The sequence below is a fragment of the Narcine bancroftii genome, chromosome 10, assembly GCF_036971445.1.
Source record: "Narcine bancroftii isolate sNarBan1 chromosome 10, sNarBan1.hap1, whole genome shotgun sequence".
In the NCBI taxonomy this organism is placed as follows: Eukaryota; Metazoa; Chordata; class Chondrichthyes; order Torpediniformes; family Narcinidae; genus Narcine; species Narcine bancroftii.
The window spans coordinates 43,182,212-43,205,743 of record NC_091478.1 but is presented as its reverse complement, the minus strand read 5'-3'; the positions used below and the strand labels follow the sequence as shown (position 1 = coordinate 43,205,743).

General features: G+C 41.8%; 1 protein-coding gene across 15 annotated transcripts in view; it reads left to right on the top strand.

Moving 5' to 3' along the window:
• LOC138744504 (catenin alpha-3-like) overlaps positions 1-23,532 on the top strand; it is a 1,801,283-nt gene that overhangs the window by 1,724,910 nt on the left and 52,841 nt on the right. For 14 of the 15 annotated variants that reach the window (XM_069900796.1, XM_069900799.1, XM_069900809.1 and 11 more), the window contains one exon: positions 19,042-19,176. In XM_069900796.1, coding sequence (XP_069756897.1) covers positions 19,042-19,176 — 135 coding nt within the window. Of the gene's footprint in view, positions 1-19,041; positions 19,177-22,627; positions 23,067-23,532 lie in introns of those variants that run through there. The other variant, XM_069900797.1, reaches the window with a different exon arrangement.

Genomic DNA, 23,532 nt, shown 5'->3' with positions numbered 1-23,532 from the left:
TCACCCACTGCACCTCTGATCCCCCAATGATCACTGGATCATCCACCTCTGATTTTCCCTTCCTGGATTCAATATTTAGCTCCTTGGTTTTGATGACATTGAGTATGAGCCTGCTGTTGGTTCACCATTCAGCCAAGTTTTCAGTCTCCCTCCTGGATACTGACTCATCGCTCCTTTTTATACAACCCACTCCTGTGGTATCGTCAACAAATTTGTAGATGGTGCTGTCGTCGTACTGAACCACACAGTCATAGGTTTAAAAACTGAAAGTGACTCAAGATAGAACATGAGAATAAATGGCAATAATGTACGAGCTTCTACAGTCATGTACAAAGGAAAGATGCAAAATAAATGCAGGTCCACTTCGAAGCAAAGGCTGAAAAAATGCAATGAAGAATTAAGAAAAAGATTGAAGCACCAAACAACCATGTTGTTGCTACCTTCACTGTGACAGGCGCAATAAACATCAGGGTCTGATGACCATAAGGAACAAAGGAGTGATGAAGATGCCAAACAAATTAGTGCTTTAAAGACCGGCATATACTCTGTATCCCACTGCCCACATTCTAGGGATGGAATAGAGGTCACTGGAGAGATAATGGGTTATCTTGTCTGGTTTCTGAGGTAGCTCAGGTGGATCAGTAGAAAACAAACTGTAAACAGCCTGCACTACAGGCTTCATCTCCATTTTCTACAATACAAGGTTCTCATCTGTGCATGTCTCAACAAATGCACGCTGACAAATGTTAACCCTTGTTCTTATTTACTTTTTGTTTCCACACAAAAATTGAGATTAAACTTTATTTTGTATCTACAATTCGCTGCTAGTCATTTGTGAGTTCCATGAGGGCGAATTTCTGTAACTAGGGGAGTCATCATGCTGAGGTCATCTCTACAGACCAGTTAATATGGCACTGTTCAGGTTTATTATCATCTGACTGTCCATATACAACCAGATGAATCAGTGTTTCTACACACACACACACACACACACACACTCACACACACACACACACACACATATTTTGGAATGATTTAGCCATTTACAGGATACTGTTCAGCAATTTCACAGCCTGTGGGAAGAAACTATTCCCCAGCCTGGCAGCCCTAATTTTGATGCTCCTGTTCCTCCTCCTTGATGGTACTAGGTCAAAGATATTGTTTGCTGGATGGAAAGGGTCCTCAACCCCGATTTGAGCAACTCTCGCAGTAAATGCCGTTAATAGTGCAAAGAGAGACCTCAATGAACTTCTCAGCCATTTTGATGTATTGACTTCTGATCTGAAGCTTTTGCAGCTGCCATCCCACACAATGATGCAGCCAGACGGGACACTCTCAATTGTGCTCCTGTGAAATGTTGTCAAGATAGGGGTTGGTCGCCTCATTAAATAAGACAATTTATTGGGAAAGGCGGGGTAGCTGTGTGCTAATATTCGATGAAGGTAATTTGTTTTTTTTTGGTGATGTAACCATCAAAGAATATAAAATGAAACCAGGCAGATGTTGTAGATTTAGATTTTCAAAGGCATTTGATCAGATGCAGTAAGATTGATTGTTCTGTTTGAACATTAATATAAAATAAGGCTTGCATGGTTAGGATCATTAGACTAATGTAGAGAAACAAGAATACTGTAAATTGCTGGGAATAGTGATACTTAGCACTTCAGCCAGGAAGGAAATAAAAAGAACGTTTTCAGTCGAATGTCCTGCGGTTTCTTCCAGCATTTTCTGCTTCACTAACAAAGACAGTGGAGAGGTTGAAAAACAGAAGGGAAAGGGAAGGAAGGCAGCATAATGTTGTGGTTGGCAGGCTGACATCAGTGGCACGTTGCAATGCTCAGTACTGGGGCCTCAGCGATCGAGAATTCATGCTAATAACCGAACGGAAATGGCAGAGGACAGTGTAACCATGTTCGCTCATGGAACATACCTTGTTGAAAGTGAACATGACTGAATTTTTTTTTTAATCTGCAAATAATTTTGGCAAGTTAGGCAAACAGATGAGAATATGGAAAATGGTTTACAGGCCATACACCATTATAGCAGAGGAACAGGCCTTCTGTGTCTGCTGAACATTATGTCCATGCCAAGCTAAAACTCAGCTGCTTTCTGTAAGTGCTACCACTGTGTATATTGTATGTACATGCTATTACGAGCCCAGAGGACCCCAAATCCCAGCAGCAATAGATATTCACCAAGATAAATTGTTACTTAAACAAAAGTTGCTTTTAATTATCTTTAAACATGAAAACAGAATCACACTTTAACTTATCACTATTGACTTAACTAATCTAACTTAACTCCCTCCTAATTCTAAGTGCACATGTAAGTAGTGTGTGTGTAAGTTCAGAAAAGTTCTTTGGTTCACAGTCCAATCTCACTTCTCATTCCTCCAAGTTCACTGGTTGCAGGCAATTCTTATACTGTGCAAAGAATTTAACAGTTATAAAATTCATAGGCTCGAAAGGTAAATGGTTACTGCTCAGGAAGGTTCTTGTTGGTTTTCAGAGAGAAATTTGTTGTTCCAGGACATCGACAACTGATGTACTTCCATCAGCCACTTCAGTGTCTTGACAAAGAAACTTACCCCCTTCAGAGTTCTCCAGATGATAACCTCTTTCTTTCAGGTCCTCCAATTCCAAGTGAAACATTAGGCAGCTAGTCCTCTCCTCTTGCATGAACCACAAGGGCTTTGACCAGGCTGAACTAAGCACTCACAACCCATCTTCCAAATGGGGCTTTCCACAAGCTTTCCAGCTTGTCCTGTTCAAGTCCCAGCTGCATTTGCTGACTGTAACACTGATCTCTGTGTGTGTGTCTCTCTCTCTCTCACTCTCTCTGAGAGAAAGCCTGTTTTACTCACTCTGTTTGCAAAACCACAAGACCCTCTTAGAACAGCAAGTTCCATTCCAGACAGAATGTGGCTCCGACAAGCTCTTTCATCTGTTGCCTTTTTGTAAACAATAATCCATTAGTGAAGTCCCTTGGGCACTCTCCAAAGCTTCTGCAAAGGCTATGGAGAGCTCCAGAATTTTAAATAAGAATTTGTATGTGACCTACACTAACAAACCCTGCCCCAATTTATCTCCCAAAAACATATATATATTCTGTCACAGTGCTTATGGGCTGTCCCACCCCTGAACCTGTGACTCTTCCCTCCCAGATATCCCCATAAAGGCTGTTACGCCCAAACCCCTCCGTCAGTACTTGCCCTGGAACCGGGCCAGCAACATGTAAGATGTGCTGACATCTAAAAGCGATTAAAGCCTATTAATCACAGATCCTTGTCTGATGTGATTGATTGGTATCAAAATTTCACTTGATGGATATCCCTGCATTCCCTTCATATTCATCTGTCCATCATGAATGCCTCTTAACTGAGACTATTGCATCTGGTCTCATTTCTAATCCTGGCAGTGTGTTCCGGACACCCACCACTCTCCATGTAAAATATTTGCCCAGCAGATCTCTCTTTGACTTCTTCCTCCTTACCTTAAATGCATGTCCTCTGGCGTACAACACTTGCAAAAAGATTCTGCCTCTCCACCCTATCAATCCCTCCCATGATTTTATACACCTCTACCAGGTCTCCCCTCAGCCTCCAGAGAAAACACCCCTAGTTTGTCCAATGTCTCCCCATAACTCATACCCTCTAAACCAGGAACATCCTGGTACCCAATCCAAAGCCTTTACATTCTTCCTGTAATGGGGTGACCACAATATTTTAAAGTTTCATAAGGCTACAATGCCAAAATAATCCAAGGATTTGATATGCCTTCTTTCCCACACTCTCTACTTGCATGGCCAATTTCAAGGAGAAATGGGCCTGGACCCCCCCCCCCCACCCCTCCCCCCCAAGAAACTGAACTGGACATAGCACAGAAATATAGAAATTACATTAGCAAGTCATCAGCTGGGTATCCTGCAATGAGTGACTCTGATATCCCAAACCTTTCTGCATCACTGAGGCACATCAGAAGTGTTATTGAATATTATCCTCTTCCTCCTGGATCGGTGCACAGAACATAGAACACAGTTCAGGCCCTTCAGCCCACAATGTTATGCTGACCTATGTAAACCGACTCAACAATCCAAACCTTCCTGACCTCACAATCATAATCATTGATTAATCTTACATCCATGCGTCTAAGAGTCATTTAAATGTCTCTATTGCACCAGCCTCCACCACCACATTTCACAGTGCATTGTGTAAAACATTTACCCCTGACATCTCTCATAAACTTTCCTCCCCTCAGATGTTTTCTGGTATTTGCTACTCTCAACACAGGTCAATGCTGGCTGCCCATCCTATCTATGCCTCTCATAATCTTGTAGACCTCTACTAGCTCTGTTAACATTGCCTCATTCTCTAATCCTGGCATCCTCCTGGTAAATCTCCCCTCCATAGCTTCCACACCCTTCCTGTAATGAGGTGACCTCAACCGAACACAATATTCCAAGAAAGTATCAGCACTTCTTCAGAAGCGCAACACCATCCAACTTAAGGTAACTTCCACCCCCGAGCATTTGTTCCTTTAACTGTGCAAGAGGGTACCACCTACAAACAGCACAACTGTGCAGACTCCTCCCAAACCTATTACCTTCACCAACAGGAACAACCTGTTAATAACCTCAAGGGGGAAGCCACTCCTGCTGGTTCCCCTTGAGGCCGCATGCCATTCTGACTTAGAAATATATCATTGGTTTTTGGAGACACAAAGTCTGATGCGAGGTCTCATTCTGAAACGCCAACTATCACCTTTGGCTCCACTGATGCCGTGTGACCCGCTGAGCTCCTCCAGCAGCTGGCACATTAAAAACAGCTCCGCAGTTGGGGGTGATGTCGGCTCACCATCACTTTCTCAGGGGCAGCTCGGGATAGTCAGTGAATGCATTCTTTATCGGTGATGCGCTGAGCCCAAAAGTGAAAAGAAGATAACTTGTGGCAGCTTTTTCTTCTTCTGTCACCAGTGATACGTAGGGATGACTTTAATCTTTTGTAATATGTAAATCTTAGATTGTTCAACAAGAAGCTAAGTTACCGTAGACCAGCGTTTCCCAAACTGGGTTCCGCGGAACTCAGGCGTTCTGTGGAAAGGCCTTGAGGATTCTGTGGAAGAGATGGTAGGGTAGTAATAACTATCTACTATTCGACCTGTTTTTCTTTAAATTGCTTTTTAACTCTGTGATGTAACATGAATAATTCACAAAAGGCTGAGTAGTGAAACTATCAGGCTTTTAATAGCTAAAGACAGGAACACAATCAAACAATCATTCACATTCTTAACTGATCAGAGCAAAAGTAAAAGGGTGGCCTGCAAGGGGCTATGGGTAGGATTAGTCTCGGGAGGCGTGGCCTGTCGGTAGCAGCCACTCACCAGTTACTGCACACTGCCTTTAAATAACTGTGCTTCTGTGATGGCAGGAAACAGTTGCCTCCACCCAAGGAAAACAAAATGGCATCATGAGGCCTGAGGTCTGCGCTGCTGATGTCAGGCCTGCGCATCATTTTCAAACAATGAGATTCGGATTTCCTTTGGCGTGAAGCTGGCCATATTTTAAAATTTAAACTGGAAAATATTCTGCGTGTGTCGTACTGTATTAAGAACCATGTATCATTGGATTAAAAAAAAGAACTAGGAGACGAGATCATTCATCAGAAGATTTTTTATGAAGATTCTTCCATGACACGTATATTTGAAAAATCAAGTGTTATAAAGAAACAAAGGTATGATGAAAATTATTTGTCGCATGGGTTCACCTCAGCCAGGAGTAAAGAGGCACCAGGTGCACAATGTGGTAAAATTCTGTCTGACGGATCTTTGGGCCCAACAAAATTAAAAAGCCATCTGGAAGCAAATCATCCCCAGCACAAAGAAAAGGATGTGTCCTTCTTTAAAAAAGAAAACTAGATTCACTTGGAACAAGTAAAGGTTTTAAGATGGAAACCATAAAGAGAGCAAAGAATGAGAATGTGACCAAAGCTTCTTACAGGGTAAGTTATTGAATTGCCCTCGCTGGAGATGCCCACACTCTTGGAGAATCTATCATTAAGCCTTGCACAAAGGACATAGTGAAGTGTATGTTCAATGAGCAGTTCAGCAGGAGAATCAATGCAGTGCAATGTCAAATAATACTGTAGCAAGACGTAATAAGAATCCAGCTGAGGATATAGAAGGGGTATTAATAGGTCATTTGCTGCTATGTGATGCTTTTTCATTACAACAGAATGATTCGACAGAGGTAGCAGGTCTTCCAGTGCTGCTAATCTTCGTTAGTTGTGTGTAGGAGAAGGATATTGAGGAAGATGTGCTTCTTTGTGAAACTTTGCAAGGGCACACGACTAGGGAAGAAATTTTTAACTGTATCAATAACTACGTGATGAAGAATGCCATTCCGTGGGAAAAGTGTTTACATGTGTGCACAGATGGAGCCAAAACTCTCACAGGGAAATTTGCTGGAACTGTTTCCAGAATTAAGAGGGTGGCACCAAATTGCAGCAGCGCTCACTATGTCCTTCATAGATATGCATTTGTAGTGAAAAAAAATCCCTGTGCCCCTGACAAAAGTGCTCGACGAAGCAGTCTAAATTGTTAATTATATCAGAAATCGACCCCTGCTGTCCTGTTGGTGTCAAACTCTTTGTGAAGAAATGGAATGCCAACACATAGCCTTACTAATGCATACAGAAGCGAGGTGGTTATCCCGAGGAGAAGTATTGGTAAGGCTGTTCGAACTTCGCCATGAACTTTAAGTATATTTTAGTGATCGAAGTCTTCATTCTCAGTGTGCCTGTTGTAGCTAGATAATGTGTCTTGCTGAGATAGTCACAAAACTGAATGAAACTAATATGGCCCAACAAGGCAAAAATGTGACCACTTTAACATGTTGCACAAACTTTCAGCACTTTCTAGAAAATTTGATTTTTGGATTTCAATAATGAAAGGAAAAGACTTTGATAGTTTTTCCACGCTGCAAGACTTTGTGATGGAGTTTGATGTGAGTGTGGATGAAACATAGAAACAGAAACATAGAAAATAAGTGTAAGAGTAGGCCATTTGGCCCTTCAAGCCTACACCGCCATTCATTTTGATCATGGCTGATCATCCACTCAGTACCCTGTTCCAGCTCTCTCTCCATTCCCCCTCATCTCCCTAGTCACAAGTACTAAATCTAACTCTCTCTTAAATATAGCTATGGAACCGGCCTCAATCACTTCGTGGCATAAAATTCCTAAATTCACCACCCTCTAAGTGAAAAAAATTCTTCCTCATCTCAGTCCTAAAGGACTTCCCCTTTATCCTTAAACTGTGACCCCTGGTTCTAGACTTGCTCAACATTGGGAACAATCTTCCTGCATCTAGCCTGTCAAATCCCTTAAGAATTTTGAACATTTCTATTAAATCTCCTCTTAATCATCTAAACTCCAGCGACTACAAGCCCAGTCGTTCTAGCCTTTCTTCATATGCAAGTCCCGCCATCCCTGGTACCAATCTGGTTAACCTTTTCTGCATTCTCTCCATGGCAATGATGTCCTTCCTCAGAGAAGGAGACCAAAACTGAACACAATACTCCAGGTGAGGTCTCATCAAGGCCCTATACAACTGCATCAATACCTCTCTGAACTACGTGATGAAATGATACAATGCTTAACTATGTTCTACATTTAATGAGTAGTTCTCCAACATTTCTACTACGAATAGAGATGGGTACAAAATCCTTTTGTTGTCACGATCCAACCCGCCGATTTCTTAGCACTAGCATACGAAAATCTAATCGACGTGACATGAGATTTTCAGATGCGGAAAAGATTCAAAGGTTTTCCGCTGACTACATTCTGGATTAGCCTGAGTGAAGAGTATCCGTCCTTCGCAAAATCTGCTGTGCATTGCCTATGACTTGTTCCACGACCTACATGTGCAAGGGTGGATTTTTGTATTATGCGGCAACGGAAACAAAATCCAGAAAACCACTTGATGTCACTCATTAAAATCCTGAAATCAGTGATAAGGGTCACAAGGCCGAGAAATTGGTCAGGGCAAAATCACGGTGTAGTTCACACAGAAATTGTGCCTGCAGTATTATTGCTCATACCTTTGGGATAGTTGACAACTATAGTTAATACCGTTATGATCTTTTGGTGCAATGAATCCACGTGCTGTTTAATGGAGCAAAGTTCATCTCATTATCAACCATTCTGAATCACAAATGGCAATGTTGCTTCACAGAAGAACCAGCTATTAATATCACTGAAGGTAGAAATTATGTTATTTCAAATGTATATAAATACGGAAATCCAAAAAGTAATATAGGTAAGGAAATGCAAGCAACAAATAATTTATAATTTATAATGCAGAATATACTGGCTGAAAGCTGGAGAATACAGCTCATGTACTTATATGTCTGCCTGGGTGGATTTGTCTGAGCCTGTATTTATGTTAGTACTGCAAACTCTCTCCAAAACAAGCCTCAGCATCAGGCTTGACTCCCAGTCGCCACTCCCAAATAGTCTTTGCAGGTTATCCGTCAAAATTAGATGGTGAGAAATGCAGGAATAAATCCTGCAAAAAGCATGGTTCCTGTTTTGTAGATGTAAAAAAAACATGAACAATTGTCTGAAGTGCAATGTTTGTGAATATGGAAAAGATTGGCTTAATGTTATAGGTTTTTTTTCAATGATACAGCACAATAGAAGAGCTTTTCGCTCATGAAACCCGATCAACCTACCAAACCGATAGGTTTTGGAGGGTAGGAGGAAATCAGAGCGCTGGGAGGAAACCCACACAGGTCATGTGGAGAATGTACAAACTCCTCAGGGGACAGCATTAGACTCGTACCAGGGTCGGTGGCGTTTTAATAGCATTCTGCTAATCGCTGCACCATCTCTGCTCCCAATGTTCATTGTCAAAAGGAATTTAAATACAAAGGTGTACAGCTGTGGGTGGATGGCTTCAAGTAACTGTCACATGTGTGATGGGTTGAATTACCTTCTCCGGGCCCCTCAATCTGTCATTCAATTTATGTGCTTTCAAATGCAAGTTTGTAAAATGTTCTCGGATTTAGCCACAGCAGAAAAGTACAAGAGCTAGGAAGTGAGTATTTCTAACTGTATTTTTAAAATAAGTTTGCGATGAACTATATTTCATCCTGTTTCGTACATATGCCGAAAGAGAGAAACAGCTGTCACTTCTAGCCTTGTGCAAAGCTGTGAAATTTAGATAACTGCCCAAGCATATAAAAGAATTCTCTTCTCTATGTTTGAATAATAAAGGGAGCCAGAATGCTGTGTAAAAATGTGAATGTTATGGACTAGTTTTGCATCTATTCAGCTCGGAGCTGGCAGAAGCTGGTTTTTCACACAGATAGCACTGCATTTACACTCTAGTAATAGGGTGTTTCAGGTGCATTCTCCATCCTCTGGTGCCCACATTTATTTTTGCCTTTACCATTTTGAAAATGATAAATTATTCATCACATTTGTAATTTGCACCTCCATTTTTCAACTCTGCCTTTTGTGGCTGCAGATGTTTGATTACCTATTGGTAATCATGGGTAATAAAAAAAAATATCAGCACAGAGGAGTTCAATGCATTTGTAGTGTTTTGGCTGCGCTCAGGATGGGTCAGTGTCAATAATCTTTCCATAATACAGGGAACACAACATACATTATTGCACCAGCTGATGTAAAATCATGGCAATCAACAGCCAAGTATCTGTGATCAGTGCTGGCAGTTTGTGGCGGAATCATTTACCCATTGTTTTCCATGGGACTTTGCTCTATTTAGAAAGGCATTTCAACTCATTACCCATTGCAGGGGATTCCGGTTTATCGCTTTAACCAATAAGATTAAAGAATCGTTTAATCAGCACCACAGAGTCGAAACCAGGGAGACTGAAATAATTAATTCAATTACACCTGAGGCCCAAACGTGAAATGCAGATAGGAATATTAAGTGTGGATTCAGGGGAAAAAGGAGACAAAAATTAAATGTTTTCTGTAAATATTTTTTAAGGAATTTCCAGTCTAATGAAAAATTGAAGAAAGACAGCTACAGTCTTAGTTTTCAGGACAATATTTGAGAGGGCAAGATAATTATTCAGGTATTTCTTTCTACCAAAGTTAGAACAAAAAATGCAATCCTGTTAATTGCTCCCCAACTAACATGCTCGCGATCAGCAAACTGAAGGAAGTCATTTTCAACAGTGCTATCAAGCAGCAAGGAGCCACTGTCACTTAGCTCAATGATGCTTGGTTTAGGATTAGGCAAATCCAAATCTGAGGGCTTCTTTGCAGGACCAGAAACCTGGATTCGATCCTGGCCTGATGCTCTGGGTCTGCAGGAGTCTTGCACATTCTCCCTGTGACCACGTGAGTTTCCTTCCACATTCCAAAGACCTGCAGGATGGTAGATGGAAGAATTCACTGGGTTGGTCAGCATCAATGGGAGAAAAAGAATTGTCAGCATTTTCGGCCAGAAGCCTTCATCATGGTGGTTCGATAGGTTAATTGGGTGGCTATAAATTTTCCCTGGTATATAGGGGGAGTTGTGGAATCTGGGGAAACTGATGAGAATGTGAGAACAAGAAATGGTATTAATGTAGATAAGTGTGAATGGATGGTTGGCATACATTCAAGGGGCCGAATAATCTGTTTCTGTTCTGTGTCACTCTAGAATTCGAAGACATAGATTTAAGGTGAGGGGGAATTATTTGAAAGGGGCGTGAAGGTCATCTTCTTCAAACAGATTTTTTTAAATTTAGAAATACAGCACAGTTTCAGGGACTTTCAGCCCCTGAAACTGTGCCGCTCAATTTACACCCTATTAAACTTTCAAACAGTGGGAAGAACCCGAAACCCGCTGGGCAAACCATGGGGAGAGCGTACAAACTCCTTACAGACAGCACCGGATGGTGGTAGATATAAGAAATGAACTGCCAGAGGAGGTGGTAGAAGCAGGACATTTAAGAGACATTTAGATGGGTAGGTGAATAGGAAACGTTTAGAGCAGTGGTTTTCAAACTTTTTATTTCCACTCACATGCCACCTTAAATCATCGCTAGCTAATCACAGAGCACCTATGATATAGGGATTGCTTAACGTGTTATGTGAGTCGGAAGGGAAGGTTGAGAATCACTCCTCTGGACCCAATTGTTACTGAAATATTTTGCTTGAGAAAAATTGTCACTGGCCCATTTCCTTTGGAGGGACGAAGCCATGCACATAACAAGTCCATTAGGTACAATGAAAACAGTGCTTTTCAGCCTCTTTCTTTCCACTCACATTCCACCTTAAGCAATCTCTTACTAACCACAGAGAACTGATGGCATAGGGAATACATAAGATGGTATGTGAGTGGAAAGAAAAAGGTTGAAAACCACTGGTTTAGAGGGATTCAGCTGAATGGAGGCTAATGGGGCTAGTTGGTCAGCACAGACAAGGGCCTGCTTTCATCCTGTCAAACCATGACTGATTCAATGACTCTAACATGTCTAAACCTTAACAAAAGGTCTACATTTCAGAAGTATGGGTGATAGCATTTGATTAAGTGTAGCACCAAAGGCCATGGTTCAAAAATTAAAGTCTGAGGAGATCAGGATGACGAGTCTGCCCCAACTAAAGGTGTAGATTCCACAAAGGAATGTTTGCTGGGAGCCAATCTCCACAGCTCCAGGACTATGTCAGGGATGGCCAAGACTCGAACATCTTTAGCTACATCATCAGTTCATACCAACTAAGCAGAGATGTTTGCAGGTGATTGGACAAAGTACGGTAGCCTGTGCAGTTGCCCAGATATGTTATATCTGTCTTATTGCATCAGTGGAAATGCATTCAAGTAAAATGAACATGTGCAGCATTCAATTCATTTCTAGAACAAAGCATTAGTGCGGCACAGGAGGCCATACGGCCCATTGTGCCAGTGACAAATCTTTGTAAGAGCTATTTCATTGGACCCTTTCAACTCCCTCTTTTGGATTCCTTTCAATGGTGAATAAACAATATTTATTCAGGTTATTAACCTCACAAAGATAAGCGTATACAGAGCCGTTGTCATACCCACACTCCTGTTCGGCTCCGAATCATGGGTCCTCTACCGGCACCACCTACGGCTCCTAGAACGCTTCCACCAGCGTTGTCTCCGCTCCATCCTCAACATCCATTGGAGCGCCTTCATCCCTAACATCGAAGTTCTCGAGATGGCAGAGGCCGACAGCATCGAGTCCACGCTGCTGAAGATCCAGCTGCGCTGGATGGGTCACGTCTCCAGAATGGAGGACCATCGCCTTCCCAAGATCGTGTTATATGGCGAGATCTCCACTGGCCACCGTGACAGAGGTGCACCAAAGAAAAGGTACAAGGACTGCCTAAAGAAATCTCTTGGTGCCTGCCACATTGACCACCGCCAGTGGGCTGATAACGCCTCAAACCATGCATCTTGGCGCCTCACAGTTTGGCGGGCAGCAACCTCCTTTGAAGAAGACCGCAGAGCCCACCTCACTGACAAAAGGGAAAGGAGGAAAAACCCAACACCCAACCCCAACCAACCAATTTTCCCCTGCAACCGCTGCAATCGTGTCTGCCTGTCCCGCATCGGACTTGTCAGCCACAAACGAGCCTGCAGCTGACGTGGACTTTTTACCCCCTCCATAAATCTTCGTCCGCGAAGCCAAGCCAAAGAAAGAAGATTTTTGCAAGCTGAACTACTTAACCCTAGTGCAAGATATTACTTTTTATTAGATCAATGTGTGACACTGATTAACTCCATCAGGATTCAGACTTCAATAAAATTTCAACAAGAATAGCACAAACACGGTTTTAGTTTATCAGATCTGTGTTTTAGATGTTGTCCTGGGTAAACTTGTACCTCTCACTTTGTTCGTTTTAGATTGGTCACAGTGTTTGAGCTACCGAAAGAAAATAGACACACACTCCGAGAGCACTTCAGTTTATACAAATCTTTATTACAAATTCTAAAGCTGATATCAAACTACAATATGCAAACCCTTCCCAATTATACTTATCAACGCCTGGACTGGTCCCATCTGCCGAAGCAAGGCAACGACCGCACACTTGTAGTAGGTTATCAGGGTGCCGGTAGCAGCTTCTCCACCTCCCCCGACCGGAACGTTGGCTGGACTCTAGAAGTTCTTCTTCTTGCTGAGAGATGTTGCCACCTCTCGGAGAGTCTCAAACTTCAGTAGCGGGACCATGGCTTATATTACCCAAAAACTGCTTACCCAAGCACAAAAAGAAAGATAAGCGAGCAAACTAGCATGCCTAGGCTTTTATCGAATAACACAACTTTTAGCTTATCACTTTGAATACAATGATTTATTTTGCTTTAAGGTTAAGTCGCTGTCTGTCAGTCTGTGACCAATATACTAACAAGCAGGAAGATTAAATGTTCTTGGTACACATGTCTTTTTGTCAGATAACTGCATCTCTGGGCCCCATAGTGGAATTTAGCTTATGTCTGGTGAGTCTCAAGCAGGTTACTGATTCTCAGCCTTGCAGGAGCAAAAACGTGATTTAAATCTTCCAATACAGACAGGTACTTTTTTACATTCTGTATGGGCATGTACAAAAGTTAAACCATTCTGGGAAAAAATTATAAAGTTTTTGAGAGACTTATTTAAAATGGATTTGCAACTTGATCCAATGGTATGTTTATTGGGTGATATGAATACATTAACGACAGGACTAAAGTTGGATAAATCTCAACTTGCATTTATATGTCTAGGGTTGGCTGTAGCTAGGAAATGTATAGCTATTACGTGGAAAAATGATGTTGAATTGAATATACTGTGACAAGAGTATTTAGAGGTGGTTTGGGAGGAATTGTTAAAGCAGCTTGCACACACACATTTTAAAACAGAATATTTGCAGGACTTTTGCAGAATGCTTTTTGCAGAAAGCAACAAAGTATCAACAGCAGCTTGCCTGGGAACATGTGATCTTTCCAGGCAGAGAGGAGAACTGTTTTGCTCTCAGAGAGGGAGGGTATGAAACAGAGAGGAGAGACACAGAAATCAGTTCCTGAAGGACAAGCTGACAAACTTTGGAAGGCTGCCTGGTCAACAGAGAAGACTGGCAGAGTGAAAGGTGGCCTGAAAGAAAGCGGATCATCTGAAGAACCCTGAAGGAGGCAAGTTTCGTCAGCAAGACTGATTGAAAAGGAATCAGTTGCGGATGTCCTGGAAAAAAGAATCTCTCTCTGAAAACCAGCAAGAACCCTCCTGAGTGGTAACCATTTCCCTGTTGAGCACCAAAGCCTGGTGAACTTTGTTAATGCTAACTTCTGTGCACAGTCCAAGAATTGCCTGCAGCCAGTCAGATTGGATTGTGATCCAAGGAACTTTTCTAATCTTAAATATACATTACACACATCTGCGCTTAGTATTAGAGGGGGATTAAGTAGTTAGGTTAATTAAGTTGGTTAAGTAATAAGTTAAAGTTTAATTCTGTTTTCTTGTTCAAATATAATTAAAAACTACTTTTGTTTAAGTAACCCTGTGTTGTGGTGAATATCTATTGCTGCTGGATTTGGGGTCCTCTGGACTCCGTAACAATACAACGATGGCATAATGTATTACAATCTTGTCTTTATTTGGAAGAGATAACTTATAATTTGTGAAATAATTTTTTTTGTTTAAAATGTGGAGTTTATACTTGGAATGTATGGGTTTGGATATTAAATAAGTGATTTCATGTGATGTAAAGGATTGGCACACCAAGCATTTAAATACCCAGTATTTATTTTAGCTCCGAGGGGAGGTGGGTGGTAAAGGGTAATTTAGGTGGGAGGTGGAGGTGAGGGGGTAGTTAGGGGTGTTTTTTGTTATTGTTAGAACATTTTGTATCTAGGTGCTTTGTAAAATATTTAAATAAAATTTTCCCAAAAAAAGAATAACACAAACACAAGAATTTATTTAAGCTCTTTTGAAACTTCTGCAACTTGTCAAATCATTTTTTTCATTTGTTTTCTTAATGCCTTATAGGATTGTGAAAAAAAATCATATCCTAGCAGAAAAAAAATGTTGAATTTTGGAAGAGGCAAAACCAATTTGTTTTGGCTGATATTAATCATCTTGTAAACCGATGCAATGCCTTTGGGTTAATTCCCTTGCTAAAAGGCCTGTGACTGTATGGATTATACTTGGAGATTCTGTGTAGACTTTATACACCGAAGGGGAAGGTGTTTGTTGTGTTCCTTTTGAGAACGTGCTTGCGTGTTTAGAGCAATGCCAGTGAGCCATAGACTTTTAGAACACACAAAACAGGGCCTAACTTACCCATCCTAACAAAGATGCCTACCCCTGCCATTTTTAACCTTTCATAATCAATTCTCTGGACTGGGTCCATGGGTAAACTATGGCTCAAACACCAGTACGAACCTGCTGGTGATTGGGAATAAAACCAATTCCTGATAACCGGGACATGAAGTATATGCCCTTGTTGGTAGTCCCTGAATACAAGGATATGGAGTCCAAAGAGTTAAGAGAATTTCCCTCTAAACCTTTCCCATCCACGTACCTGCCCAGATGTCTTTTAAATGCGACAATTGTAGCTGCCGCCTCCATTTTCTTTGACAATTTGTTCCACATACCCACTACCCTCATGTGTGATAAAGTTGCCTCTCCGATCTCTTTGAAATCTTTCTTCCCTCACCTTCAGTCTATGGCCTCTTGTTTTAGATTTTCCTATCCTGGTTAAAAAAAAGACGATGATGAATTACATTATCTGTGTCCCTCTATAGTTTTAAATACCTCAGTAAAGTCTCCCCTCAGCCTCCAGGGAGAAATATCCCAGCCTCTGCAGCCCTTTCTTTTCATTCCAATCTACTAGTCCCTGTAACAAGGTGTGTCAAAGTTATGTTGTCAATGCCACATTTCAAAGGAATTTAGTTCAGTGTCAGGAGCACCTTGGTGCAGAATCTATAGAAGACTGGGACAAGGCCTTTGAGAATACAGTGGGAACATTGGATTGGCACCTTTCTCTCCTGGATGCAACCCGGAGACTGGCTGCAAACATAGATCTGCAAAGGATGTTCTCTTCACTCAAGGAAGCATCAGTCTGCAGAATTAGTCCCCATGAAACTCAACAGTCATATGTCTGTGTGAGAGCAGGTTAAAACCGAAATGTGAGGCACGGCATTTCAACCTTTTGTATTAATAACCAGACTTATTTGCTCATTAAGCAAAAAATAATGGCTTGTGCATTAACAAAATATACCATTAGTGGGAGAGGCATTCTACTGCAATCAGCGGGGGAGGCATTCTTACAACATGCTTCCTTTCATCCCAAACACTGTGAAATGTTAAGAAGCACCTGAGCACTGAGGTCTCCTCCCTCATTATCACTGCCTCGCTTTCCTTCAGTCTCCTGCGGCAGAATGATTGCATCCAGAACCCTCGGGGGTTCAGATTCCACTCCAGAAACATGCGCATAGAATGCTAAGGTAGCATTCTCGTTGTAGAGTGATAAAAGCAGTGAGTCAGGTCCTCTGGGACTATGCCGTCAAGCACTCATTTACCCTTACAGAAAAGAACGGGGTCTCGCAGCTCACCACCCTGTCAAAGGAGCCATTGTTTGGATGAGATCTTCAACCCTAGGTGCTTCTTCAGGGTCATTGACTCGTGATAAAATAACCTCCACGGAGAAAACTTTGTCCCTCATTAAATACCCTCTTCTTTGCGGAATCTGGCAGTGCAGGAGAGGTGATGGTTCGAGAAGAGCGGCGACGGAGGGCAGTACGACTGGGGAGACTATCCCGGCTACTCAGGTGGCGCCTAAGCCAGGACAGTTATCTCAGCCACGGAAGCTGCTCTCACCTGGCCTCTGGGTGATGGCATGGAGCGATGGCTTGTACCATCCACCCGGCCTTGACCGGCCAGCTCCTGAACTGACAGGAAGCTGCTCTGAATTAATCAGATTTGCCCGTTCCGTTAAAATGCTAGAAACTCTGCTTGACCCTGATCGCGACTGTTCCCATTATTCTGGATTCACCACAGTTTCTATGGTTGTTTAAATCCAAAATGGCAGCAGAAAGTAGCGACCTTTGTGGTGATGCCTGGATAAAGATTTTCACTGTATCTCAATACATATGACAGTATGGTAAATAATTTTATTTATTGCCATGTACATTGTGCAATGTACATTCGCATTGAAATTCTTTCTTGCTGAAGCTGAGCAGGTATTTTGTTAATAAAAAAAGAGTTCAGTAGTATGCGTACTGAAATTTAAATTAAAAAGGGATAATAAATGCAGAATAAAGATAATATTCACAGTTAACAGTACAAGAAAACAATGTGACTTTGTAATAGTGCAGACAATCCTTTTGTGGTCCATGATTAACAGTCCATGAATAGTATCACAAGTGGGGGGGGGGGGTTCAAGAGCCTGACCACTGTTGGGGGGGATAAACTGTTCTTGAACCAAAAGGTGCTGGTCTTTGGGCTTATTGAAAGGAGCAGTAAGCAAAGGTTGTCACCAGAGTAATGGGGTTCCTTTATGACGTTGGTGCCTTCTTAAATCAGCGCCTCACAGGTGGGATGGGAGGACGGAGTCTGTGATGGACCTGGCTACGTTTCCTACCTTCTGTCGCCTTCTGCGTTCTGAGGCACTCAAGTTCCCATAGCAGACTGCAACAAGACTGGTCAGTGTACTTTCCACAGAGCACCAGAAGAATCTGACCAATATTCAATCACAGACCCCTTAGACATCAATAAACTCTACTCCGATCAACAATATTCCAGTCTTTCACTGCTCGCATTAAAATAACCAGGAAAATCACTGGGGTCTCCCTTTCCTCCATTGACAACATTCACCAGGAACATTTTTTTTAAATAAGGCTCAAAGAATTATTGAGGATTTCTACCATCATTACCCAATATCTATGACCTACTGCCATCAAGAAGGGAAGTACAGGAAGATCAAAATCAGATCTGCCCAGGCTGGGAAATAGCCTATCCCCGAAGACTGTGAGATTGATGAACAGTATTTATCACCTTGGGACTCTTATAAATGAAACTAGTAAATTATTCTGAATTTTTTCTATGGATTTATTCTCGATCATATTTTTATGGACATAGGTGATCATTATGTGTTGCTAGTGATGTGTGTGGCTCTGTGGTTTTGCCCGGGTTGTGTATGTACAGTCAGATAATAATGAATTCTTCCACATTCCAATCAACTCCTCCCAGATTCCACCAATCAGCCACATATTAGAGGCCACTTACTAAATGACCCTCCGAGCAGCATGTCGTTCAGACGTGGCGGGAAACTGGAGCACCCACAAGGTAGCAGGGAGAATGTACACAGCCGATGCTGGAGGTGAGGATTGAACCAAGCTGCAGTGTTATGTGGCAGCAGGGATCGCTGCATATGGGAGTTCAGCAAGCATAAAAGATGCATGGCAGCAGGAGTGTTATATACCAGTTTCCTGGGTTGCACCGAATAAAGAAAAATCCATCATTACATTGATATTTGAGGGAGCTATCGATGCATAATTTGTAAAGGTGAAGGTTAATACTGCATTTAGAATGTAACGTACTTTACATTTACCCCACCAGCACAGGCACATCAACAGGCTGTTGATATACCTGAGATCTAAAACAGAAAATGTTGGAAGGGACCTTGACCTGAAGCATTCCCTCCATTTCTCTCTCCACACATCCTACCTGTGCGGTGTGTTTCCAGCTCTTGATACTTATGCCGATGGATCATTCAGAGTCTCAGAATTGGGTTAATGCATGCAGTCATTCATTTAATGAAGATATTGCTGCTTAACAATCAGCATTTGCCTTCTGTGGCCCAGATCCAGCAAACATTTGTGAGGTGAAAAGTAAGCGTTGACACTGCACCAGTCATTGTAATCGTCCTGAAAGCTTGAATGAACACTGGGAAATGCCTTACACTTTCACAATATCATATGACATCAATTGTTTTTCGGGGATCAGGAAACAACCTTCATGATACTCTTGAGAGCATATTATGTTTGTTTTACTGAAATAATGATAGTCCTAATTTAACTGCTTTTTCAGTGCCAAGACCAATCTTGTAAACAAGATTTGTGCGCGTACCTGGAGCAAATCAAGCTCTTTTCTCATCAGCTCAAGGTCTGCAGTAAAGTCAAAGCCGAAATCCAAAATCTGAGTGGAGAGCTCATTGTTTCCACAGTAAGTAAATATCATTATGGAGTGGATATTACCAAAATGAAATTGAGAGACTGATTAACAGATAAAATATTTATTACAAAATCATACCAACAATATCTTAGCAATTTCCATATTTCAATATCTGTGATTATGTAAACAACCATTTTATAGCGCATCGCTGTTGACTAATGGAAAAGGAGTCCTTCAACGGGCAGCCTGTTATCACAAGCTTACACTACTGATGGATGTTTGGTTTCACCCCACCCCAACACCCCTCCCTCAATGTCATTTAAATCAACCTCCCAATCTTTAGCATCTCAGATCTGTTGTACATTCAGTTTGGAAAAAAAGGTAACAGCTTTTGTTTTGGGCATTCTTATCAACCAGGCAAACCCCCCAAAATGTCTTCCAATTTTACATTAAAACTGAAGATATAAAGCAGATTTGTTTGACGTCCACTTACTTAATATTAATGCACAAAATCAAGATCTATGCTTGAGTGTAACTATTTAATCCAGGAATACAGCTCAGCATTAGCAGTATATTGATAGATATTTCTGAATTGATTATGTGAGCCCAAGGTGCAGTTCAGTAGATTAACTAGAGTACAAATTTGCCAAAAGTAATAAATAACCTTGAGGATCAGAATAACAGTTGTGTCCTGGAGCATTCCAGGAGATATGGTTCTCAAACGGTTTGCTCCAAGATGATCCTTTGCCTCATTCCTTGATCTCAGCTCGGTTATTTATACACTCCCACACTCACATTTCTGTCCCTGGCCTCATGTGCTATCCCACCAAGACCATCTGTAAACTGGAGAAACAAGACATGATTTTCCATCTGGGCCCTCTCCAGCCAGATGGCATTAAAGGTGATTTCTGGTTTCTGGTTTCAAGGTGGGGAAGTTTGAATCTTTCTGTTATAAACCCTTGATGGAAAGAAACACCAAATCTGGTCCAATGCAGTGATAGAGGTTAGAATCCAACATGTCCACAGCCAGACCAGATCTGACCCTAACTCAAGTACCTATGTGACCACTGGAATAATTGCAGTAGTCTCAGCCACGCTGTTACTCATTTATAAAAGATCAAGATTCAGTGAGAGTACATTGAATCTATGCCTACAACAGACATACTGGGGTGGCATATTCTGTTGTAGGACAGGATTCTTCAAACTCAAAAGGCATGAACATTTATCTTTCCAATTTTAAATAACCCCTACTCACATTCCTCATCTAATTCCACTGTTTCTGATCCTGTTCTCACTTTACTCTCGAAGTTCACCCAACACCAATCTCCTCCCCTTATTGGTCCCTCTGCCTCCTTCTGTCTAGTACCTCTCAGGCCTTCCCCAGCCTCTCCTTTTCTCTCTCTTTTTAAGCTTGCCATCTCCCCTTCCCACGTTAGTCTCAATAAAGGTTCCTGACCCAAAAAGGAGGCTGGGTATTTCTCTCCATGGATGCTGCCTCCCCCCACTGAATCTCTCCAGATTCTTGTTCCGAGGACTTATCAATGGCCTTTCACAAATACAAAGGCTTCTCAAGTACTTTGGTACTTTTGGAAATGCAGCACCACCTTGATACCCGGAAATGCCTCTCAAAGCATTTTGCAAAGGAGCAGGTGACCTGTTTCAGCCGCACAGATTAAGAACAGCAATTGATTATGAATCCAGGGAGAACGTCAGTGCTCTTCACTGAATGAAGCCCTCCGTAAGAATTTAAGAATTAAAGAAGTACCAGGCCATTTGCTCTTTTGAGCCAGCCTCGCTATTCAGTAAGACTGATCTTCTGCCCTCACTCTGACATTCTGCTCATTATCATGCCTCTTGTCGTTCTCAATCCTGAACATACTCGACCTTCAAGCATCTCCGGTTATTTTTTTCCAACAGCTGCCGCGGTCTTGAATATCCCTAAACCACCGTAACTCTAACCATAAGTTACTCCAGGACCACAGAAAGATCTGTTTGCACCACTGAAATATTACACTTTTTCTTGCACTAACTGCGACTGTGAATATTTATTTATCAGCCCTTTTATATTTATTATCTCTATTTCTACCTTGGCATATTGTGATAATGTAGCGGCTACTGCGGTAGAGCTACTAATGCACATACAGCAGGTTAGTCAACACAAGACTGTTTTATTTAGGCTTTACAGGCTTCTTTTATATCCTCACGTCCTGGGCTCCATGGGATGAGGTGAGACATCATTAAGAGTTTGCCTCCGATCCACAAGACCGGCAGGTTTAAATTAAACACTGTGAGTATTCCGCCCTTCCAGCAGGAGACGCAGCTAACCAGCGTGCCGTTACTCAGCACGCAGCACCGTGTGCGTGCGGTCCATTAAATGGGTGAGTACCCAGCTGTTTGTCCTATGGCTCTGCACGCCCAGCAAAGAACTGCGCCAGTGACAGTTTGCAGTGCCCCTACACGGCCGCTACAGTAATTTAATTTATACTATTGTAGTTGGTGTATTTTATGCACAAGTGTGACTGTAGCAAGGAAGAATTTTGTACTTATGTGTATGACAATAAGCATCTCATCTCACCTCATCTCACAACCGGCTGGGAAAATATTCCTGGCAGTTAGTTCACCAGTCAATCATAAACTGTCAGAATGTAGGTCCTGGTGGCTCAGCCTTTCAGAGGACAACCCCCCTCAAAGCCTAACATTCCCCCTTACCCTCTTCCCTGAAATTTCCTGATCCCACGTCAGCCTGAAACCTATTTCATTTCTTTTGCATGCATGAAAACCTGACCTCAAGTAATGTCAATTCATTAGTGCACGAGGCTTTCTTTAACAAGAATTCAGGTGTTTCAATGAAAGAGGAATGTTTTCAGGAATTAATAGCATCTATTCTCAGAGGCTGTCTACTTCGTCCTTGCAACACCAGACCCTGCACTTTCTTGACTGACTGTAACACAACACCCTTCACTTTTGTGTTATTTCTGTACTCTATATAAGTATACTTCGGTGTAAGTACTCTGCATTATCTTGTCTAGATGGCACTCAAAATCGGGGTTGTGTGTTCACATAATTCAGGCTGTGCTGTCGCCAGAGGAACCCTACTCTTTGTGTTAAACAGGGCTCTCAAATCAGAAATCCACTGGACCACAGGACATGGAGATGACAACCACATTTCATTTGCGTTTCTGATCCACTTTCCTTCTAACAGTGCACTCCGATCATTCTAGCCTCTTCATTCACACGTGGAAGTGGAACATTACAGCACAGTGCTTCAGCCCACAATGTTGTACCAGCCTATGTAAACTATTCAATAGCAATCTCACCCATTTCCCTCTATTTTTTCACATCCCTATGTCTGAGGGCCTATGTTGAGATTCTTCCATTGACTGCCCAGTACATGTAGTCCCTGACTTACGAGCTATGCATCTCGCATCCATCTGTACATCCGACCAAAAGAAAATACTGTATAAATTTTTTAAATATATCTGTATAAAAATTATGCTTTCAGGGTGAAAGTAGGGGCCTATCTGTGGAAAATAGCACCTATGGCAGGGGTGGCCAACCTCTTGCAAGAGCAGGACTTGCTGGCTGCCATTTTGTAGTTGATGAATGATAAAACAGATACAGTGTATTTCCGACTTGCATCCATTTCAAGATTCGACCGGTAGGTCAGAACAGAACACGGTCGTGCGTTGAGGACTACCTACATAGGCCCGGAGAAATTCTGGCAATATCTGCTCCCTATCTCTGGCTTGACACCAAACGTATGGAAGAGGAAATATCTTCAAGAAAGCTTCAGATGCTGGTCACGTCTTTAATTATCCTGTTTTGAGTCAAGAGATAGGGGAGCTGAATGAATCCTATTATCTGTGCGGTGATGGTCTGATCATTCTTGGGCAATCCAATTCATCAGGTATCTTCGGGGCCTGTGGTTTATGACATTTGTTTTTTCTTTGTAATTATCAAAATCGGTGTCTTAATGAAAGCTGCTGATTTTAATAAAAATTCTTTGACTCATCCTTTTTCCCTAAAGGGCAAACATTTGTCCTTCTGGTACAATATCCTCACATTCACTTAATAGCTGGGGATAATAAAGTTTGAAAAGTACAGTTTCATTAATTCTTAAGGGGTTTAGTTCAGATTGAAACATTAGAGTTGCCTTCCAGATTATCAATTAGCATAATGAAATTAATTCTAATTCTGGCACCACTTAATTGCTTATATCTTTCTCCCTAAAGTTACAATCTTTCCATCCATGCATTTAGATTTTTAGTGCAAAATTGTTTGACTCTCAATTTTAATACCAGCAGGTAAGTGCAGAAATGGAATAAGTGATTCAGAAAAGATGACCATTTTGTTTGTGTTGCAAAATTTCCGTCCATTTGTTGTTCCTTGAAAATCATTACTCATGTC